Source organism: Cyanistes caeruleus, chromosome 4 (assembly GCF_971803275.1).
Source record: "Cyanistes caeruleus chromosome 4, bCyaCae1.hap1.1, whole genome shotgun sequence".
NCBI lineage: Eukaryota > Metazoa > Chordata > Aves > Passeriformes > Paridae > Cyanistes > Cyanistes caeruleus.
The window spans coordinates 55,779,201-55,803,016 of NC_141704.1; the positions used below are offsets into that span (position 1 = coordinate 55,779,201).

General features: G+C 44.2%; 1 protein-coding gene and 1 long non-coding RNA gene across 12 annotated transcripts in view; one reads left to right on the forward strand and one right to left on the reverse strand.

Annotated features, from left to right (window-relative positions):
* The first annotated feature begins 2,991 nt into the window (after positions 1–2,991).
* BICD1 (BICD cargo adaptor 1) overlaps positions 2,992–23,816 on the forward strand; it is a 164,976-nt gene continuing 144,151 nt past the window's right edge. For all 11 annotated transcript variants that reach the window (XR_015285641.1, XM_086884865.1, XM_086884864.1 and 8 more), the window contains exon 1: positions 2,992–3,280. Coding sequence is in view for 10 of the 11 variants with exons in the window: in XM_086884865.1 (XP_086740991.1) it covers positions 3,068–3,280 (213 nt within the window). In the remaining variant the exon portion in view is untranslated. The remainder of the gene's footprint in view (positions 3,281–23,816) is intronic.
* LOC111937445 (uncharacterized) lies at positions 19,243–23,156 on the reverse strand. The gene is made up of 3 exons (XR_015285642.1): positions 23,079–23,156; positions 22,501–22,781; positions 19,243–22,360 (listed from the first exon to the last, which is right to left on the reverse strand). It is a non-coding gene; the product is annotated as an uncharacterized LOC111937445 (long non-coding RNA).

A 23,816-nucleotide genomic window follows, 5' to 3' on the forward strand; every position in this document is an offset into this window, starting at 1 on the left:
CAGAGATCTCCATCAAAGGAGGTCCTACTGCCTCTGTTATGAGGTAATCTCTAGGGAATGACCACCTTTGGGTCATGCTGCAGCAGCTCCTTCTTTAATGAAGACTTTGGCCAAAACTTAGATGCTATTTATATTGTAAGATCATCCATCTTTTCTCATCTCCACAGAGTCTGGAATGAGGCAAAACCAGAGCTCCTGATAACAGGGAAAGGAACTTGAGTATTTTTCAGATCCATCAGTGACCTTAGTAGTCCACTAGAAATACAGATGGAGGATCTTGACAACAGAATGTAGGTGCTGGTTTTTCGGCTTAAGAAAAGAGAAGCGAAAGGTGGAATTCACTCAATCAAATATGTATGTCTGAATGTATCCATCTGTGTGCTGCCCAGCCCAGGTGTAGTCAGTGCTGAGGGACTGACAACTGACAACAAAAGTCCCCTGACAACTGGGGACTTTTCATAGAAGTCTTTTAAAGAAGTAGATTTTTAAAACAAAGACAAATATCACCAAAGAAGCCAGGTTTGATATGGCTTGCATTTAGGTGACAACAAGAGGGCACTAGGCACAGCAAATCATGGGCATCTTGGTGTTTTTAGTTCAGAATAGCTTGAGGACCTCACAGTCAGTGTGCACTGCTGCACGGGGCACCACACCTGCCCTTCACACTGCACTTTCTCTGGAGGTGCTGCAGAAAAACTGGCACATTATAAAACACCAGATTTCCCTTCTGGGGTGCAGATGTTCAAATGTGTGGTGAGGCTGCCCTTGGCTTGTGAGATTGTCAACCAAATGATGTTGAGTTACACCAAGGCTTGATTAGCTGTAGGCATCCTGTTGCTTCAGCCAGCTTCCACACTATCCTTGACCCAAACACTCAATTTTAGCACTGGTCTCAAAGATGTTTGTTTTCTGATCCATTCCCTTGCTCAGTAAACATTTCCTTGCACAGTGGCCCAGGTGCAAAGTTGAGAAAGACTAGACTAAAACTTGCAAAAGCTCTTGAGATGACATTTTGCTTCTCCTTTGAATTTTGGGCTTTTTTTTTCCCCTTCTGATTTGTGGAATTTCTCATTGTCTTTTAAGAAAAGGATGTTGAGGTTAGCTGTATCATGGGAATCACAGTTGAGATACTGGCATTCTCCTCTCTTTTGACATTCAGTCATCGATGAGAGCCACTCAGTCTTCTCACCTAACAATATTCACGCTCGTTTCTTTCCTATTAATATTCACACTTGCTTCTACAGTAGAATTTCTTAAGAATTTCCATTTTGGAAGTGGTTTTCAAGCTAAAAATTAACAGAGATTCCATTACTTTGCTTGCTTCTTCCACGTGTGCTCTCTAGGCAATGAGAAGGGTTTGTGCAGGCTGGATTGCAACGTATTAGTTATGTATGGATGCACATACATTTATAAAATTGATATATGCCATATACTGTATACATATGTAGTATAACTAGTGTTAGTGCTTCCATTTGCAGATCTCAAAGAACTTTGCTGAGCAGTCTTACCATTTTTGCCTATTTCTTAGTCACGGGGAAGCCATGGTAGAAAGGAGACGTGGCTTGCTTGAAACCACATTATCAGGTCAGCAAGAAAGGGAATCTATGTCTTTGATTTCCAATACAGTGCTGCATTGGTGGGCAGTGACATCCATCTTCTTACAGGTGACTTTCTATTTAAAACAAACACCTCCGTTTGGAAATTCTAACTCAATAGTCAACCTTTAAAGGAGTAAATTTAAAAACAAAAATAAAAAAAAGTCTGTAAAACGTGAAAAACAGGTCCTGCTAGTACTTAGAACAAAACTTGACGAATATCAATTCAAGTCTATTTGCAGGTCACAATTTGAAGAAACAGTGAATTGGAGTTTAAGACTCCGAGTACAAAAAAAAAAAAAAAAAAAAAAGCTATGACATTGATCTAGGATGAACTCACTCTTCCAGCTCAAATATGTAAAATGCGCCTAATCTGGTGTGTTAACTTTTTACTGGCAGGCTTTGTAAGAGATCAGTTACTGTCTGTCTGCACCACTCCAATTTTATGCTGGACAAGTAGCATCTGTCTTTCTGCAGCCAGCATAAAACTGACATAATCTATGCATCAGGTCCTCCGGTTAATTTGACAGATAAACAATGGTGTCACCGCATCTGAGCTGAATCAGTTTTGTCCTGCTGTCTAATCAGCGGCACCGAGACCTTGTGCTAATGGTGATGGAAGAGCAGCCCTAGCCCAGCGCCCCGACCCCGCTGCTGTTTCGCGTTCAGGTTGCCTTGACCGTACCCAAATGCGCTCAATTCACCGGGGACGGGGGAGAGAGCAGGTAACTCAGCTTTCCCGGTTTCCCGAAATAGCAGGGCACTACTTGCGGCCGCGCTCCCGCAGTTCGCCGGGCTGCATCTCCCTTTCCGCCGCTGCGGCCATGGCTGCAGCGCGCTGAGCACCACCGGGCTGCGCTGACACGGCGGCGGAGGGGCGGGAGGGGACCGCCGGGGAGGGGGCCCGGGCGGGAGCAGCCCCCGCAGGCACAGCAGCGCCGACAGCCCGGCGGGCTCCGCTCCGCTCCGCCCGGGCAGCTCCGCCGCCGCCGCCGCCTCCCGTCCCGCCCGGCGGCAGCGCCAGAGCCGAGCGCGCCGTCATCTTAAAGAGCGCAGGGGAGGGACCGTGAGCAGGGGAGGCGGCGGTGCCGGCGCCGCGGGAGGAGGCGGGCGCCAGCAGCAGCATCTCCGCGGGAGCCGCCGCACGAAGGCGCGCTCCCGGCCGCCCCGCTCGCCGCCCCGGCCGCCTCCCCGGGCAGCGGGGCTCGCCCGCCCGCTCGCCAGCCCGGGCGCCCCCGCCGCCGGGGCCGCCGCAGGGCCGGGGGAGGCGAGCGCGGCCTCGCCGCGTCCCGGGCGGCCGGCGGGGGAGGAGGGGGCCGCGGCCGCGGCGGGGCGGACCGAGCTCGGCGGCGGCTGCCGCAGGCGGCCCCGAGCCCCGGCCCCGAGCCCCGGCCCGGCCGTGCCGGAGCCGCCCCTCGGCCGCGCCCGCCCCCCGGCCGCCTGCTCGGCGGCGCGGCAGTGCCGGCGGGGCTATGGCTGCGGAGGAGGTGCTGCAGGGCGCAGACCACTACAAGAGCGAGATCGAGCGGCTGACCCGGGAGCTCTCCGAGACGACCCACGAGAAGATCCAGGCGGCGGAGTATGGGCTGGTGGTGCTGGAGGAGAAGCTCACCCTCAAGCAGCAGTACGATGAGCTGGAGGCGGAGTATGACGGCCTGAAGCAGGAGCTGGAGCAGCTGAAGGAGGTGAGCCAGCCCGGGCTTTTGTCTGGCCCCGCCGCCGGGGGCCGCGGGCAGGTGCGGGGCGCCCCCCGGCCGGCCGTGCCCGGCCCCGCGCCTGCCCCGCAGCCGGGCGAGCGGGGACGCCGTGCGGGCTCGGGGCTGGGGAGGAGGGCTTTCCCGGGGCCGAGGATCAGCCGGGACCGCGGAGCTTAAGGACGGATTACACGAGATCGCAACCCCCTTGCCCTGAGAAATCTCCCCCGGGTCGCGCTCCGGCCCCTGCCGCCGGCAGCCTCAAGCTGCGGGAGCGGGCGCTTGCGGCAGTGGAGGGTTCCCCCCGGCCCTACCTGCGCCGCATCGCCCCAGGCTTTTTTAGGAAGAGCAAAGGAAACGGTGGGATGAGAGCTGGGCCAACGCAGTGCATAAGGAGTCGGGATCTCTGTAAACAGCTGTCTGCAGTGCGTGAGGAGAGAGACAATTCCTTTTGAAGTTATTTATAGAGCCGCTTTATTCTGCCAGTGAGGGGAATCGCTGCCACTGTGTGTGTGTGGGGGGGGTGGGTATACGACAGTCCTGAGGTCACCCATCAGTGGAAATTAAACTTCTGCGTCATGCTGAAAGGGTGAAATATTTGATTGGAGGGGTGATTTGGGGTTATCTTTCAAAGGTGTTTTTGTAAGACTCAAAGTATGAAGTAGAGGGGTGTTACACCTTACCTTGCAGCTCTGCTAAACACGACTCTGAAAAGCCATCACCCTCCCAATGTTCATCCTGAAGGGAAGTAACTTGAGGCTGGTGACAGTGCACGTAGGTGGGAGCCAGGGAAGGGCTGTGTGTGCACACGTATGCAGCACCCACAGCTCTGCACTTCGTGCTGCTTTTGTACCATCTCGGAATGTCACTGACGAGGTTGTGTAAACAGAAGGTAAAGCATCAAACAGATATTCTCTCAAATTTTGATTGTATGTTTTTGCTCTACTAAAAACTCCAAAACAAATAAAAAAAACCCAAAACAAATAATAAAAAAAAACACCCTGCTATATAGAATATGCAGGAATTCTGTTAGAATTATTGACATTTCTATTAGAAACCATGAACATATTCCATATGGAGGGAATCCACTTAAAAAGCTTAGATTTTTATGTTTATATTCTTTAGAATACTAACTGATGCCCTTTTAGAAGTATTTTTAATAAAATAAAGGTTTCATTTTACTTGCAGGTAAATGAGTCATTCTACAGACTTGGTTCAGTGTCCAGAAGAGTTGAGAACATTATATTTTCAATATGAAGAATAAAGCTGTTTTTCAGAAAAACCTATTGATCTCCTTAAACTTGATCTCTGCTTCCCTGCCCCCCTGGGTCTGTGGAGTAGGCTCAGGACCTTTGAAACTAATAATCACAGAGTGAGGGATGGAGGTGCATAACTTGGCAGTGGCATGAAGGCTGTGCTGTCTGAAATGACCTGACAGTAACAGAGGAACAGATTTAAGAGGGGAAAGTGCAGTGCAGTTTCTAGGGAAAAAAAAAAAGAAGATGAAGAAGGAGATAAGCAGAGCTACAGCTAGCTGTTATCCCACCATAATCATGTGTGAAAGAAGACTGATGAGAAGCCAGGATGACACATGGGTGCACATGGCCACAGATAGAAGAGATAATGCAAGGAATCAAATTGAAATTATGAAACTAGAGGGATTAGTCAATGCAATTAATTGAAATTAAAGATGGGCACAAACTCTCTTCCTGTTTACCTCCCCTTGAAGTCAGTGGGATTGCATGCTGTGCAGCCCAGAGTATCTCCCTTGGGGCCATGCCTTCATGCTGTGCCAGCCACAGCGTGGATTCTGAGGGGATATTCACAGAGGGAGGAACAGAAGAAATCCCGTAGCTTGCCTGATACCAAGCAAGAGTGGAGCTTCTCCAGTTCCCAATCCAGACGCAGGGCTCTCAATTCCAGAGCTCTCCTTAGCAGCAGGTAGGGAACTTCCATCCCCCACCTAGTCTGCAAGCAATTGTTTTCTTGCTTTTAACCTTTCTTGCTTTTAACCTAGCAGAAGCCACACTGATTCTTACTGCACATGCACCCTGTGAAGGAGAATTTTCTCTTAGCCCTTCCTGTTGCTGTAATCTGTTTTCTAATACGTCTGTGTCAGCACCTCCATTATGACAGTTCCCTCAGCACAAGTCAGACCTGTAATGGTGAGACACAAGCAAATGGTGCCTCTGTCAACACCAGTGAGACGGAATTCAGGTGGTTCAGGCAAATTGTCCTGTGGAGTGTAGACATGGAGCTGTAGGGTTCTGCCTGAAAGCTCTTAAGGGGGCAGAGAATTCCAAAGACACATTTTTGTTCTAGTAAAGCACCATCCAAAATGTGTGGAGGAGGCTTTTTGTGTTCTTACTCCGGCAGGCCCTTGCAAGAACGTGCTACCCAGTGGTAGGACATCAGATGCCAAGACTGACTGACTAACAGGAATGTGCTTTGCTCTTACTTCACTGCATTTCTATCCTCTTTGAAGCCATATTGGGGCATAGGCTTCAGGTTTGTGCTAGAATTGTCCACTCCCAAAGAATAGTAGGTGCAAGAGGGTGGCCAGGATTGTGTAAGGACAATTGCCCTTCCTTCTGCAGATCTTCTCTGAACAGATTCAGTTACTGGGGTCAACATTTTTTTGAGGCAAGTCTTAATTTTTGAACAGTTTCATTACTAATTTCTTGTGTTCTGTTGTTAGGACTTCTTTGTGTTTACTAGTCAGTTGAAAAGCTGCCTGTCTTTAACTACTCAGCCATGGTTTGGCAGACTGGGATCTGAAGTCTTCTCCCATCCTCCCTGGCTATCCAAAACTCCAGTGGACTTCAGCAGTCCTTTTCCATATAAATGGCCATACCTCAGCTATATAATAATTTCCATCATTGGAGAGTGAAATGGGAAACTAAAGCCATTATAGGATGTTGAAATAAAAGCAAATTATAATATATTACATTAAATATTAATACTTGTGTACAGAATAGATGCTATCCACCCTGCAATATGAATTGTTTTAGCAACCTCTGATGTTTCTACTGCTATGTTCAGAGGTCTCTTTTTTGCCCAAGATTTTGAAGTTTTGGGCCATGAGATAAATTTACGTTACAAAACCACTATTGTTATTTAAAATTTAATTAATTTTCATAGGATTTGGGTTGTTTGGTTTTTTTTCAGTCTGAAAATTTTTTTTCTCCAATCAATTTCATCTCAATTTAGTAGAATTTTGGATCTTTGGTGAAACACTATAGTTTTAGGGCCCCGTTCAGAATGTTACTTTGGCTGATGTGGCTTTTAACCTGCAGTCCATAAAGATTCAAAGACTAGGACTTGTTGCTATTAGCCATGGGATTGAAGGTAGCTTGTTTTCATTGTCTTGCTGACTTGGGAGTTTAATTACCATCATATTTTATGTAAAACATCTTCCAGTGGTTTTATTGTATCTGGTCTTACATGTTCACATTGCATTTGCTGTAAGAATAATGTGCATTGTTAGTACTATTTATTTTAATGGAAGTGTAAAATGGCTTCATATTGATCTTCTTGCCTGTTTGCTGTTGCTGTCCCTGCTTTAGCATGGGAGTCCATTCCATCCTCAGCCATTCTATGATTCTCTGCTCAGCTACTGGGCACTGGTGGTCCATAAAGTTTTTAAAGCAGGGAAAGATCAGTCACATCTGCTCATGATTAAATGGGGATGGAAGGCTTTGGTGTCCAACTCCGCAAGAGTTAGACCTGGGAAATCCTAGCAGAGGTTTCTCTTTGGGAATCAAATAATGAATGTGGCAGGTGTTCCTCTCCTTGACTCCCTCTCTGACTGACTAATTTAGGCAATATCTCACATGGCTTCTTGGCTTTTATGTATTTCATTCTATGGAGACAAACTCTTCTGCTAGGTTGCACATGGCACTGGCTGATTTCCAGGCAGTTTGGTGCTTGCTTTACTTAAAAGCAAGTTATTCATGGTAAATGATTGGAAACCAGGCTAGTGGTGAGTAGCCCTGTCCTTGGTAGGTGTTTGTTTTCTTTACCTCACAGAAATGTTGTATAAATGATTATGAAGTGTTTACTCAGTTTACTAATAGGGCTTCCAGAAGTAATTCTTGCTCTGTGTCTGAAAGGATTTTTATGAGGAGTGGAGCTGAAGGTCGCTCTGGCAACTTCTTTTCTGTTCTGCTCTTCCATGCACTGTTTCAGCACAGGTGACTCAATCTCCATCTCTCCTCTCTTCTGAAGTGACGCTGCCCCTCCAGCTCCCCCACTGTTCTCCAAAACCTCTCACCCTCCTGCTACTTGAATCACTTATGGCTCTTCCATCTTTGAAGTGTACCTTTGGTGGGATTTCTCTGGATCCAAAAAAGTTGTAAGAGGGGGAGACCCCTCCCAAAAAATATCCCAAATACAGCCCTCTTAAATGTGCATTCTTATATACACCTGTCTACATCACAGGATGCTTAGGAAAGTGTGAAGCGGCTCATAAATACCACTGAGATGTTCTAAATTCTCCCCAGAGCTGAATGTGTTCCAAATGCAGAGCTTGGGAGCTGTGAACTGATGCCATCTCAGTATATCTTTACACCTCCTTCCAGTGACAGCGTCTGTGGGCTTGTGTTGGATGAGGCATCTCATCCTGATCTCACCACATCTCACATCCTTGGCACCTGCTCATGTTGTGTCACTCAGAAGGGCCATGCTGCCCAACACCCAGCTCAGAGATGAGGACATGCAGTTATTACAGGCTGGGGACTGACTGACTGAGGGTCAGGCCTGTGGCAAAGGATTTGGGAACCCTCGAGGACAGTAAGCTGAATGTTGGATAGTGATGTGTCCTGACACTGGAAATTCTAACAGCATCCTGGACCTTTAGCAGCAGAAGCAAAGCTGGTAAATTCAGAGAAGTGATTATCACTTTCAAACTGGCAATTATTAAACCACATCTAGAAAACAGCATCCAGTTTAGGCTCCCTTAATACAAGAAAGGCATGGATAAACTGGACTGCATTCAGCAAAGAACCACCAAGATGGTCAAGAGCTGAAGCACTTGCCCTTTGAGGGGGGCTGAGCTTGTTCAGCCTGGAAAGGAGAGGGCTGTGAGGGACCCAGTACCAGCCTGTCCATACACACAAGGTGTATTGAGATGTCAGAGCCAGGCTTTTTGCAGAAGTGCCCTCTACCTCTAGTTGGAGGCCTGTCACTAGTGGTGTCCCCCAAGGGTTAATACTGGGTCCAGTATTGTTTTAACTTATTCATCAGTGACTTGGATGAAGGGGCAGATGCCTCCTCAGCAAGTTCACTGCTGACACAAAGCTGGGAGGAGTGCTGATCCCCCCGAGGGCTGTGAGCCCTTCAGAAGGACCTCAACAGAGATGGGAAAGATGGGTGCAGAGGAACCTTCTGAAATTCAGAAAAGGCAAGTGAAGGATCATGGGGAGGGATAACCCCATGCACCTGGCTGGGTGCTGACCTGCTGGGAAGCAGCTCTGTAGGGAAGGAGCTGGGGGTCCTGCTGGACAACAGGCTGTCCATGAGCCAGATAAGTGTCCTTGTGGCAAAGAAGGCCAGTGCTGTCCTGGGGTGCATTGGGAAGAGCATGGCCAGCAGGGAGGGGACCCTGCCCCTCTACTCAGTCCTGGTGAGGCACATCTGGAGTGTAGTGTTCAGTTTTGGGATCCTCAGGACAAGACAGACAGAGCTCCTGGAACGGGCCCAGGAGAGGGTGATGAAGATGAAGGGACAGGAGCATCTCTCTTTCAAGGACAGGCTGAGGGAGCTGGGTCTGTTCAGCCTTGAGAACAGACAAATGAGAGGGGACCTCATCGGTGTCAATAGTACCTAAAGGGAGGGTGTCAAGAGGATGGACCAGGCTCTTCCTGGTGGTGCTGAGCAATAGGGCAAGAGGAAATGGGCAGAAATTGTTGCACAGCAAGTTCTGTCTTAACATGAGGGAGACCTTCTTTACTGTGCAGGTGACCGAGCACTGAGAGAGGTTGCCTCGAATGGTTGTGGAATCTCCTTCCCTCAAGGAAGGGAGGTTGAACTAGCTGACTTCCAGCTGTCCCTTCCACAGCTGTTCTGTGGTTCTGTGAAGGGTGGGAAGACCAGAGATAAGTGACATAAATTGAAACTACAGAGGTTCAGACTGAATTTAAGGTAGATCTTTTTTTCCTGTGAGCACGGGCAGTCCCACAGGTTGCCCAGAGAGGTTGTGCAGTCCCTTTCCGTGGAACTTTTCAAGCCACAGCTGGGTACAGCCCTCAGGAACCTGGTCTGAGTGCAGAGCTGGTCCTGCTGGGAGAGGAGGTTGTACTGGGGGAGAAAGGGGGCAGACAGCAAGGGGCCTTGAGCAGTGCAGAGCCTCTTAAGGATGCCCACTGTGCGTAGTTAAATTTGGTGCTGGGTTGCTGTGAGTTACCCTATACACAGTAATGTCCTGCCTGGAAACAGTGACTGTCAGCAGGCCCACAGCCTCACTTCGTGCTTGAATTTCATTTTCTCTTGCTTGTTATTAAGTCTGCAGTGACCTGGGGTTACTAAGGGCGGAGTTTGATGTGCTCATCTCTCAGCAAGACAATCCTACATCTCCCTCTGCCATTCCTGCCCCTGTTCAGGCTCTCAGCTGAGCAACTGTTCATACTGTCACAGCAGGGTAGGAAACTAACCTCAGTTAAAAATAACCGAGGAGGGGCTGTTGCTGTCTGTAACCCAGATTGGTTTCATCATCTGATTCATAATACCTCCCAGTGAACTGTTTTACTTTTGCTAAAAGTCAGCACGAGGAGAGGAATGAATGCAGAGGGAAGAGGGGGACAGGATGAGCTGCTGTACTGATGTTATGAGAGATGCTCATCAAATTGCATAAGGATTGCTTCCTCCAAGAGGAAATGAATCCTGTGCATTAGCCTTCAGAAAACATAAGCAGCTGGAATCATGTTAGAGGAACTTAGGACTATTGTTGGAGCTTTGGCAGCAAGGAAAGAAAAATGTAGATGAACCTTTTGGTTTTTTTCCCAGGGACCTGTATTCCCAGTTGCTCTCAGAAATTGTGTTGTATCCTTAGCAGCCAGTACAGATGAACATGCAGTATTAGTCCTCCTATAATAGCCAGCCCTTTAGCAGGGATGGTCAGCTTTCAACACTGGGGGCTCACATATTCACAAAATAAATCTAAACAGACTTCAGTTTGTTTTCTTCCAATTGTTAAATTATTTTCTTCATTTTAGTTTTTCATCAAATAAATCTCTTTCTAATCTGAGCAGTTCTGATTGCATCAGTCATCTGGATAGAACTCCTCAGAGATAAATGGAAGTTACAACTGGATTTTATGTCATGGAAAAGTAAATTTTCCATAGATTTGCTAGGAAATATAGAATTAATCTACCAATCTAATCTAATCTTGAATCAAATCTGATATGACTGATTGAGGTGTTAATGGGTGAGCCAGACATTAATATTATGAACTTCCTGTGTAAGGCTTACAAGTGTAAAATATGGGGTCACGGGAGAGATTTTAATCTGAAGGTCCACATCTGTTTGGAATAAGGCCTTTTTGTAGTGGATTAGAAAAGAAATAAATTGCTATCATCTTTTCACCTTCTTTTAGGTGAAATACTTTTCCTTCCCTTCTGTGTTGCCTTGTGGGTTTTCTTCCTTAGGGTGTGTGTGTGCAGTCTGTGTGCACAGCAGCATTCAGGGCGAACACCTGGCTTTACGGAAAGTGCAAGAGGGGCAAAACAATGGTGGAGAAAATAAGATTTGGCATAAAACAGTAATTTGTGAGCATTTATCATGGTAAAATGAGGAGCATTCTCAAAGTCAGATAGAGTGAATTTGCACCTGGGCAACTTTTATATACCTTATGCAGTTGGAGGAAAATACATGCAAATTCGTGTGTTTTTCTGGCTGTATTGAGTATTTCTAGAAGAGATTTCTTCTTGAGATGGAATTTGTTTTTTCTTCAGTACTTCATTCTCCCTTATGTTTTTGCATCAGTGTTTTCTCCATTTGGACAATGAGAGTAAAATCGAAATCACCGCTTGCTCCTGCTTCCCTTGCGTCTCTGCTGCATTGTAGGGCTTTGCCTCTGTTATAGCTTTATTTCCCTTTTTCCCTTCCCTTTTTCTTTGATACCTGAGTGGGTAGTGCTTAATTCAGTAAAATTCTGTACTGTAATTTTTTTTTTTTTTGGGAGGGATGATTTTAAATTATAATGGCAGAGACTGAAAAGCATACATTCATTTCTGCTGAACTGTCTTACATTTGTTCTGTGACTTTCATAGCCCTCTTCTTTCTTCATTTCCTTGAGAAATCCAAAACACTCATTTTATGTGGGAGGAGAGAGAGTATTTTCCTAATTTAGAGGAACTGATATAGCATGTAGAGACATGAATGTGCCCTTTGTCCCTTTATCACTTGCATCGCTCACAGCAGATAATTATGAGGAGAAACCAGCAATTTTTTGTACTGTACTGTGAATGCAGTCTGTGAGTACAGACCAGCTACAGATAGAACTAGCTGGAACTAGTCAGAAGGTGAAAAATGTGCCTGAGCAAGGGCAGGTGCCTAAAGCTGAAGTAGGCAGTTAGAAATTAAGCTAGGTTGCAGATTAGTGTTTTGTTGGGTTTTCTACTTCTCTGCAGAGGGTAGTATTAAAAGTAATTCTGAGGTTATAATATTTGTATTTCTAAATTTCTTTCACTGTCAACGTTTAATTAACTTGGTAGTTAAAAGAAGGAGCAGGCCACTGTCCTAAATCTATGGTTTTGGGACAGACCTATGAGAAATCAAAAGGCTTTCACTAAGACTGAAATGTTTCCAACCCCATTTTCTTCATCTCTCTTGGGGTTCTTTCCTCTCTGTCTGCAGCCTCATTCTCATTCTTGTACAGTGTTTGTCTCCTATTCATGATGGTTTATGTACTTATACTTTTTTTTTTTTCAGTCTTTGCCCTATATCTTACTTAGTGTTCATTTGCTGCTTTCTGAAATGCTGAACTGAATTTTTTATATTAAAGAGCCTTTTTGTCATTTTGTGAATATAAGAAATCTGTCAATTTTTGGCAGACTAGGCCTTCCATACTACACTCAGATATTGTAAGGACATGAGGGGTTCCTAGAAATACTTCAAAATGTTGTTTTAGCATGGACTGAAAATGAAACAACCAAGGTTTTGTCCCCTATGCTTTGTAGCAGCGTCACCATTAAAATCATCCTTGGAAAATCACTTTTTGGGCAGCTTTAAAATTGGATTGGCTGTGTGGATGCATAGAAAGAATGCATTTCCATAAGGCCTTAGGAAACTCAACCCCCTTTTTAAAAAAAGAAAACATTGTATGGTTTAAAACCATAAAAAAGAAAACATTGTATGTTTAAGCCCAGACAACTGATGCCCAGGGAGGTTAGGTAATGCACTCAGACCTTTTGATCAGTGAGTAGTTCTCTAGCAGAGATAGAGACAACACTGTGCTTTGCCAAGAAGCATGAAAGACATCCTCATTTATCAGCTGGTCACCTTTCACTTCAGTTAACCGCCTCTGGGGACATTCCAGCTGAATTACATAAATTTCACTTCCTGGTGGTTTGGGTTTTTCTGGTGTCTGTTTGTTTGTTTTTAATTCTGTGATGTCTCAGAGCTCACAGGTAGCAGGGGCAGTGCTGTGCATTTGATTTATACTCTGTTAGCACCAAAGAGGCTTTCCTTGGATGCCTTAGTCACTCGGGATGGATTTAAATGTCAGTGTACTGAGAATGAACTGCAAAGTTATGTTTGTCATCACTGGCTAATGACTAATTCCCACGGAGGGAAGCTGGAAGCTGCTAACAGCTGCAGTTTTAACTTCTGTTTTGGATACTTAGAGGGGGAAACTCTGCTCCTAATAGTTGTAAAGCGCAGATAGGAAGACAGAAGTAATCTTTTAAGGATAAAGATAGGAATTTGGGTCAGGCAAAGGGAACAGGTGGCTTGGTGAAATAATTAATTTATAAAAGCTTGGCTGTTGGCCAAACATGAACACAGCATGATTTGGGTTTTGTCTTCTCAGGACTGGAGTATTGTCTACTCACAGCCACAAGGCAAGGTGCAGGATGCCAAACTGCACTGAATCCTGCCCTGCTCAGGAAAGTAGAACTCTCCACCTTTTGGCATTTGATTGTTAAGAGAACTGGAGCATTTGGTCTGGAGGCAGATGGAGAGTTCACAGTTGTGTTAAAGCATCTGTGCAGTCATTGCCTCTGGTTCTCGGTTTGGTGGGTAAGCAACAACTGTATTGTCCAACTTGAATCTGTGACTCTTTCTATTAAGTAAGTGCTCTCAGTGGCTTGTAGCTCCTATAATAAGTAGTATTAATAAAGACAAGCTTGTGGGGCTTTTTTTTTTTTTTTCCCAGGTGAGTAGGAAGAGTTTTGCTCATACCCTGAATTCCTCATAGAGTTTTTACAAAGCATTAAAAGTTTGCATGGTTCTGGGTAGTTCCAGGTGACTGCACAGCAATGGCAAACATGCAGAGCTCACCTGAGTTTAGTTGAAGGGAACATTTGCATTGTCCTTTGTTTCTTTGCTAACTGCTTGCAATTGCCACCTACAAACAGTTAGGAAAGGTTGGATTTAAGCATTCCATGTGAAGAGTGCTATCTCTAACAATATACCCTCAATTCAGGGTTGTGCCTAAGGGTAATTTCTAGCAAGTATGACTCGAAGACCAATGATGAAGTCCTGCCTCCATGGGTAAGTCAAAGATAAAAGGGGGAAATGATTTATTGTTGAATCTCTGTCTACCACCCACTGTCAAACAGAACTGTCATCAAGATGCAAATGATAAAATGTGTTACAACCTGAGAATTCAAATTTCTTCCCACCAAAGTAGGAAGAACTGGCATAATGATAATTATTGTGTTTCAAGCATGTGATCTTGTTCTTGTAGTTTAATGAGCTGTCATAACTCTGCTAAGCTGCTGTGACTGCTCATGTGCATGCACTTGACCAGCCCCAAATGTGTAAGAACAAGGTGAAAAAGCCCCCACAACCAAACACAGAACACAGCAGAAATCTGAAGGAAACAGTGTTCAGCTGACATGGATCTTCTATCTGCAGTAAGCTAAAAATGTGCACTAGATCAATTTCTAATCCATAAAATCTTGGTCATAAATCTGGGTCTTTGGTGACAAATTTTAAAGTAAATTGTAAGGATATGGTACCAAGGACTCCTCTGGAAATAAAGTGTATGATAAATAACATTAGAGAAGAGAAACAGAATTTAGATGGAATATAATTGTGTGTGTATACCAATAAAGGAGATGGAGTCTCATGGCATTGTTAGGAGTACATTACTTTGGGCATTAGGTAATTCCATTTCTTGGGCATTAGGTAAGCTTTTAATTTCTCTGCCAGATAATGGCTGATGGTTGCCATCTGATAATAACAAAACTTTCACTTAAGATCCTGTAAGCTCAACTGTGTAAAAATAGTAGCAAATCTGGAACAATACAGTTGAGGGACTACATTTTTTCCAAGTGTGCTGAATTTAATGTTACAGTTATGCTGTAGATTCTTAGATGCTTTCTATTCACAAAATGAAATCCATGTGAAAGTATTAGAAGTGAATTATCACATTTGGAAATTTGTCCCCAAAATCTGTATTTTGTTTGTATTGGGAAACATTGGGTTTGCTTTATTAAGCAGGCTGAGCAACTTTGCATTGAAAACTATGTGACTTCTTTTTGCCCACATACTTTGAAATTACAGATCATATACCTGAGTGATTGTTGTGATACACACATAGTCTCTGGGCTTTAAATATTTTTGATGTAGTTATTTAATGCTGCATCATTATTTGTAATTTAAAGTATTTTCTGTCTACTTGCTTGTGGAGAGATGTTTATGCAAGAATACAAAATGCAGTGATACCTTGATTATAGTTTTAGCACTTGTGTTTGAAAAGTACTTTACTCGCAGTTCCCTGGGCTGACTCAGAATCATGCCTGTGTTTTTATGTTTGTTGAATTTGCTTTTGTAGCAGATTAGACTGATGGGAAGACACTTGAAATCAGACTTGTTTGGGTATAAATAACCCTTTCCCTGGGTATAACAGGAAGAGTTGCAGGTGAAGACCATGCTGTGCTCACTTTTTATTCTATAAAGGTCTCTCAGTTGCAAGATATTCCTTGAAATGTGGCCCCTGGTTTCTTAACCAGTGAGAGCTTGAGTTAGGCACCCCCAGCTGATGCTGGGCTGGGTGCTGAGAGCTGCTGCTTTGTTGCCATTACTCAAGGATGTGCTTGTTAAAATCTTCCAGTCTGAAGAAGCAGGTTTGGGAAAGGGGATCCTGAATTCTGCCCCAAAACCCTGTACCAGAGATTCTTCTCCTGCCATCAGTTATTTTTGTAGCAGAAAGTAATCCACTCCTTGAAAAGGCATCCAGAATCTGATAAGCAACACTTTTAGGAGCCTGCAGTCCAATGGTTTGTGCTGTCCGTGGAGAAAGGAGTTGCAGCTTTGCAAGTGACAATGTAATGAATAGTCAAGCACTTACCAGAGCTCTGGCACTGGATGGATGCAGGGAAAAGCCAGAGGGAGTGAGTCAGCATGACCTTGGCTGCTGCCAGAGGGACGAGTATCACATCCAGCCCTCCAGGGGCACTGACATTGGTTGGGGTCTTTAGTGCACAGAGACTCTGGTGAAATAAAATCTGCTGGAATGATTAACCACTACTCGTGTGTGTCTGAAAGGTGTCACTTGCACACAGAGTAGTGAAAACATCAGCTTAAGCCAGCTGTAGTTATTCAAAGGTAGTTTTGTTAGTAAGCAGGTGTAGTTCTTCGTTACTCTGTGACAGCACAGGAAAAGCAGAAACAGCCTGAAAATTCAGAATGCTGCTGGTTCCATGAGCTGCAGTTTGGCACACTGAGTCTCAGCAGGATGGAATCAATTGTTGTTTATTGCATGACAGTAACACCTGGGGATTCTGCGATGCCTGGCACAATGAGTTGCCGGCGTATAAATAGAAGATTAGAGAATTTACTGTGGAAATGGGACCTTGTCAGGGATTTGGTATTAAGGAATAATAAGTGCAATTCACAGATAAGTAATAGAGGTCCAGAAGCTTTGATGGGATAGGTTGTTCAGCCATGATTTCAAAGGAAATCTGTGACTAATTCACAAGGAAAACATGGATTTTTCTCATATTTAGCCCAATCCATTATCTTCCAAATCCTTCCATTTAAAAAAGCTGGTCGACCAGAAAGCCAAAGCAATCAACTGCCCTGTGCTCACTGACCAGGGTGTGCACTGGCAGTCTCCCACTGGTGCCAGGGTGACCAGTAAGGCCATTTAGGAATGGTGTTGTGGTAGTTTTGCTCCTTTATCACAATCAAAACTAAAGGAAGAACGAGGATGAAAAACTCAGATAAAACTTTCTGGTTTATCAGTTCATTATTTGGCAATGTTTCAAAAGCCCTTGTCCTTAGAGATCATCAGCACCTCATCAGAGCACCTTGTCCCCTGTGGACTGTACCGTCCTTTTGTGGTTCCCCCTGCCACAAGAGCACGTGGAATGTACCTGGGACCCCGAAATACATCCCCATCTCTCACCCTGAGCTGCCCTTTCTGCTTTCCTGTTCCCCCCTTTGGAAGCTGACTGCTCCTGGCTGCCATCCCACAATTTGTTACAGTCTTCCTACTCCTTCCCACTTATCTCTTCCTGAAGCACAACACTTCTCTGCTGAGACTTTCACATCAGCATTTACTAATCCCTGCAGCTGGTTGAAATGCTTGGTTTTTCCTTTGCTCTTTCCATACACCTAGCTGTTCATTGCTAGGTGTATGGAGAAACCAAATTCCAGGCACTTCTCCCTGCAAGGAATGCGTCACTCCTCTCCTTGCTTGCTGTCTGTGGGTAGCCTCATCCCACAAAGTATCCCTTGTTCCTATTGCTGCATGGGGAAAAGTTAAGTGACAGGCATTACTGTAGTGAGATCCAGCATGTGGGATGACCTTTACAATGGGAATATGTGGGAAATCTTCATTTAAATCTGTGAGGTGTGACTTTTGCAGTTCTTTGGGAATTCAGGCTGGCTAAAATCTCATGGGGTGTGTTGAGCACTAGATGAGGCTTTTTGCAGAGCTGGCAGTGGTTAATGTGGAGCTTGGACCAGGAGTTTGTAGAGGGCGAGGTCCTTGGGGCAAGGCCTGCCCTTGCCCTCCTGTTTGTTCTGAATGAACACAGTGAGCCTCTATTCTTGGCTAGGACAATTAGGTTCTATGGCAGTATCAGTAATTAATAATAAAATGGGGCCTCTTCTGTAGATGGGCCGCTGGAAATACTTTCCTTCTCCAAGCTGCTTCTCTAGAATGTGGTTTTGAACTTTGAGATTTTGAAAGAGATAATTGAAACACAAGCAGCTGTCACAAACCTTTAGCTCTGTTTGTGTAGGCAGTGGTGGAAAATCACAAAACCAAATTGTTGGATGGTTCACTGGTTTGTGCATCTTTTGTTGTAACATCAAGCTCTTATGCAATGGACCCCTGTTTGATTAAAGACTCCTCTCACTAGTAGTGGGTTTCAACTGTCCAGATTTTTAATAAGGTGAAAAGAAGAAAAGCAAACTACTGATCTCCTGGTTGCTCTCACCCAGTTCATGTGTGGCACACACAGAAGCAGCTGTGCTATGCTGGACCAGGGTGATCCAGCTGCTGCAGCTGCAAGAAGTAGGCTCTTGTTTCCAGATGTGTATGAGATGGTGGTGGATCTGAACCCTGCCTTCACCCATGTGCCATCTGGGCCCAAAAGGTGGGATGAAGCATTTGGTTGCTTTGTCACATCACAGTCCTTCAACAGCTGTTCCTCATCCCCTTGGCAGCAGGGGTGGCATCTGGCCAGGGAGATTCTGAGTGGTGGGAGCACACTGCAAGGAACGGTGTGACACAGATCCTCCTGTCCACATGGCTCATCGAGGTCTGAAGGCTCCTCCTGTCCATCTTCTTTCCCAAATGTCAAGGAAGCTGAACTGTAGAGGCCTTCAGAGACTTCTTTCAGAACTTTCTTTTTATCCTTTGCCAGACCTCTGCCAAAAAAGATGGCAATGACTCTGAAATTTAAATTTAGGCATCCAAGGGTAAGTTATGCCTCCAGATTTTTTACTATGACTAAAAAGAACCTTCTTCCTTCAATGAACACAAAACTGACATTTTAAGGAAGCTGACAGCTAGTGTCATGATGGTGAAGATGACTTACTGAGAATCTCACAATGTCAATCATGATTCAGGGGATTACAGTACTGGGCTTCCACTAGGCAATGCAAGAATGCAAGTATCCTTGGTAGGTTGTATCTAATGGGGAGGGCATTCATCCCTGAATTGATTTTTAAATTCATTTTCTATTTCTACTCTGGTAACCATAGTAATTACTCTAGAATCTTGTGTTTTAACATATTCATGCCCAAAATGTCTTCTGGTGGTCAGTTTATTTTTAAAAAGATCATGTCATGGCCTGCAGCCAAAAGCACTGGTGCTAATACAGAATGTGATTTTTATCTGTTTTCACTAGGCATGCAGAGCCAAATACAATGAATATTTTTTCAGGTTGTTTTTTTCAATAAAAATATTGGACTCCATGACAGCACTATGAATTATGATCTGAATTCTCTCCTGCAGTACCTCTCCTGAAATCAAGAGAATTATGCTGGCAAGGAAGTTGGTTCTTCATAGTGTCAAGTCACACAACTCTGACAGTGACTTCATTAATACATTCCCAGAACTGTAAGGTTTTTTGATGGGAGGACTTGGCAGCAGACTGGAAGCACTGGTGGCTCAGTACATTGTGCTCTGCCTTCTGAGTCAAAAATGACCTGGTGTCTTCGCAGTGCGGTTTGTAGTTTGGTTTTCTTGTTAATTTTATGAGATGTAAACCCCTCTGTTTTCATGAAATTATTGCATATTACTTTTTGAAAAGAAAAATTAACATTCTTAGTGCTTTTTTTGTGGGGAGGAGGAATTTAATATCAAGATAGCTCCCATTGGCTGCCTGGTTTTACAGAGTTGGTAGGAGAGACTAATCACCTTTGCAATCAATATTCTTCAGTCAGATTTGGTCATAATTTGCCATCAAGATGTTTCAAGTACCTCCATAGGAAACAGGATAAGAATTGCTCCGTGTTTGCCCTGGATAGTTAGGCCTAAATTTGTGTTTCTGAACTTGGCTTGCCTTCCATGCTGAAATGCACATGACCTCCAGAAGTCTTTTACTCTTCTGCTATGGTTTGAGTCTGAGTCTTAAGTAGAGAAGTTCTTAAAAGTGGCTTAAAACCTCACAGTTTACATATGAAATCCATGGAGGATCTTTGCTTCTCTGTTTGAATTCCCTTATCACATCCAAAAAGGTGAAATAAAGGAATGTAGACCAAGAGGTCAGATTTATGAAAGGAACATCCCACCAGACAAGGCTGCACGCTGGATTGTCCCCAGCAGAATTCACTTTTAACTCTGGAACACCTCCTGAACTAGCTGGAGCTGGGATACTGATGTTAGATGAACACAATAAATTATTTGGTTTTGTTTTTATGAACCCTTATGAACTAAGGGTTTGTTTAACTGTATCTTTGATGGAGAGTGCTGGGTATGTTATTTTTCCTCGTTATGCAGTAATAATTATAATGTAAATATGAAACTTGGACATATGCAGGCCTCTTGTCCTACAGGAACAAACAGCATTAAGAGGGCAGATAGATACCCCTGGACCAACAGGATCCCTGAAAGGTACATCCTTCCCTCTGAGATACACAGGGTCTGCCATGGCTGTAATTTGGGTTGTTCTGTGAGGGCTCTGAACCACAACTACCAAGAGACAAAATAGACAATGTTGGTTCTCCTTCCCTCATCAAACAACAGTAAATAAACAGCAACTCCCCTATCTTCTCTGTCTCTATGCACACTGATTTATGGGAGTATTTAAATGTCAGCGGGAACTGGAATGAGAGGGCATCTCAAACAAATGTAAAAATCTTAGTTTGCAGCAGTCGCTGTTATATGTGTGGTCACAGTAATTTTGGCTGTAATTTACAAGTTAGGCTTGCATCTGTAACTGACTGAAATGAAACAGTTTCTAAATTAAGCTTAAAGCAATTTAAAATAAATTGTGTTACTGCCTTTCAGTTCCAATTGAAGCCTTTTTTATTTCCCAGGCTATCAGTTCTGTGTACATATCTGTGTCATTCAGAGTCAGTGGGTTTCTACCTTCTTTGTAATAGCAGTACAAAGGAGTTTGAAAAAATACGGGGTGGGGAAAAGGTTGCTGTAGGTATTAATTTCTAATTAAAATATTATTTCTATCTTCTGCAACAGTTTTTATTTGTTTGATTTGTTTGGGCCATAATGATGTAACACATTTCCAAAATATTTCCCCTGTCTTTAAATACTTTTAGAGAGTTGTGAATGAAAGCGAACTGCATTGCAAGACTATTTTCTAGGATAGTCTTCATAAGATGTGCAGGTAATCATGCTCTGTAATGGATGCAACAGAGGACAAGAAAGCAGCAGAAAAATTTAGAGTTGGTAAATTGTGCTGCCTCTGTCAGCATCAAAAAGAGCTGCCTTGTTTTATATGTGCTAAAGTTCCCATCCAGAATAATCTAATCAGTTACAGGCTTTATAATATTGACATTTTAGTGAAGCATGGCTGTGTAAGCATCACATTTCTGCATAGTGCTGCATACCTGTAGTAATTACCACGGCTTAAAGAAGTCTAGTTCATAATTTATGAATAACACAGATGTTCCCACAAGTCCTGAGTGATAACATCTTTGATTAGAGCTACACAGGCACGAAGAAGCTCATTTTGAATTCACAGGCATTCAGTACTGAGTAAGGTGACAGTTTCAGTGCCAAACATGCCATGAGACAGGAGAATTTGTATACATGTGTACGTGAAATCTGCTGGTGGCTTCTGCTGCATTGCGGGGTGCCTTGCTGGAGATGAAGCCACCCATGTGCTGTTAGGGCTGGGTCCCCCATCTTCTGCATGCAGGAATAACTAAAGAGACATTGAATTTTGACAGCATTTTTCCGAGGGAGAGCACCTCAGGATAAGAGGTTGTTTTGGAGAGTCTGAAGAAAACCAGTCTGACCCAGTTTGTCTGCGCATTTGGCGTTTACAGGAATGAATTTACAGCAATTTAAAGAGACCAGGTAGTCTCATTCTCCCTGAAGTCGCACCATGAGAGCACAGGGATAATTAATCCTGTAGTCATACACATTATTCCTGCTGCTGTTTTACCAAAATAAGGGATTACTGCCTTTACTTACTGACCCTTACTTATGGAGGTCTTCCTCATTGCCTCCACTGCTGATTGTTCTTTAATTAAATTCTGGAAAAAAATCGTGTGAAAAGGAAAGTCTCCAGTCCTTAACTAAAAATTTTCAGTCATTTTGTGTGGAAAAGATATATGTAGGGGATCCTTTTTTTTTTTTTTTTTTTAATGTGCATAGCTTAGCAACAGGATCAGCTGTGAAATAAAATAGGCTATAAAGTAGAAGGGAAAGCAAGGTCTCGAGGGGCAGAGATATCCTGTGGTTACAACAGAGAAGTCATGGGGATTCTGATTAAAAAGCTACAGTCTGATCCTAAGTAATATTCAGGGAACTATTTCCCTGCCTTAGTTTTCACACCAGAGTTCCAGGGTTGGTAACTGCTGCTTTGATCTGTATGTTTTCAGTGCCATGCAAAGTAGAGAGCAGCTGGTTTTGAAAGCTTCAGGCAGTCTGTCTGCTTCAGCTGTGTGTCCCTGAAGGCTGGGCCAGCTCAATAAGGGCCAGCTGACAGCACAAGAGCTGTGATTAAGCTTTGGCTCAGGGTCTGCTATGCTTATGCTGAAGGTTTTTTATGCTTCAGGGAGGTTGAAACAAATAAACAAACAGCCCTGCCGTGCTTGCAGTGGAGAAATGAGGTAGACCATCTCTCCAGCTGCCTGCTCTGCTCCGCTTCAACCTGAAGCGGTGCTGCCGGGCCGGCTCTTGCTGCGGCTGAAAATGGCTTCACGCTAACGAAGGGGGCTGTCGATTTTGCTGTCCGAGGTTGTGCTGGTTAGCTGTGTCCGCTGTAAAAAACGAGATTCGCTCTCCTGTTAAATTTTAAAACGTTTAATAAAGACAATAAGAGACAGAAAATAAAGCAAAGAGTAATGGCCGGGTGCCTTGGTGCGTTGCCAAGAGCACACCTGGTATCTTTGGAACGCACCTTTTATCCCATCCTGCTGTGGGGGTTTAATGCATATTCAAACTTTCCCAAGAAGTATTTTGCATGACCACTCCCTGGTTTCACCTTTTTAGAGCACGTGCCATAGAAGTTTGATTTCTTCTGATCACCATTTTATTTGGGCTGGGGTTCCTTCCTCTGCAAGCAGTCAGTGCTGATAACAGCCTGGGCCCCATTGTCTTGTCCTTTGGGGCTATCTTGCTTTGTACAGAGGGACATAGCCCTAACATTCAAAATTCTTCTTGACCTATGCTTAAACCTCACTAGCAGGAGAAAAACAAAAGACATAGCAAAAGCATTAACATAAAACATTCATCTTAATACTTGTGAAAAAGCCAATATCACAATAGGAATTCACAGCACTGCCCTATAAAGCCCCATTTCCCCCTCAGAGGAGGAGAGCACTCATGGAGAGTGGTTGGCTTGGCCTTTCCTTGCAGGCGGCTGAGTGCCAGGGCAGTGGGGTTTAGCTCGCCCGGGGTATCTGGGGAGTCTCTTTAGGGCTTTGAGTCCTGCTTACCTCGGGAAGAAACTTTATGTTTTTATCAGTATGTATTTACCTGACTTTGTATTGTTTCCTGTGTGGTTGGAGGTGCTGGCTGTGGGAGCGGCCTAGTCACCACAGCCTTTCTCTTTGCTGTGTGTCTGTCTTGGCTGTGTGAAATGTGCTGCTTCTGCTGGTGTCTCCTGAAAGGCACCGGAGAAGTCTCAGCCCTGCCTGGGTAAGTAAGGTCTTAAATAATGCTGTTTCTTCTGTTCTACAGCTTTGGTAGTTCAGCAGTGGGACTGTAACTTGGGGGTGGTAACTGAGCTTCTGAAATTCCTTTTTCTGAGCTGTGTGGGAAGGGGCAAACTCTGACTTTCTTATCTGTTGGGAATGGTATTTAGAGAAGTCAAATTTTTTTTTCCTTGTTAACTCTCCCATAAAATTCTAAGCATAGAATCCTAAAATGTCAGAAATTTTATTTTCTTTTCTGAGGGAAAGAAAGACAACAGTGGAAGAGAAGACTTGGTAATTTCAGCACAAAATGATGCTTTTATTTTGGCTGTAGTCTGAGTGATCCCCTGGGCTAACCAAGTGTCAGATATGTGATAGAATTGAAACAGAGATTGACTTTCCTGCTTGTCAACTGACAATTTAGTGATGTTTCTGTGTCAGGTAATGCATGAATCTGAACATTTGTAGCCTGCTCTACAGGACTGAGTATATGAAATTAAATATTTTGATGGTGTTTCCCTACTGCGTTCTCCTGCCTTAATCTGATAAACGAGGCTTCTGTATTCTATAAGGTGCTGGA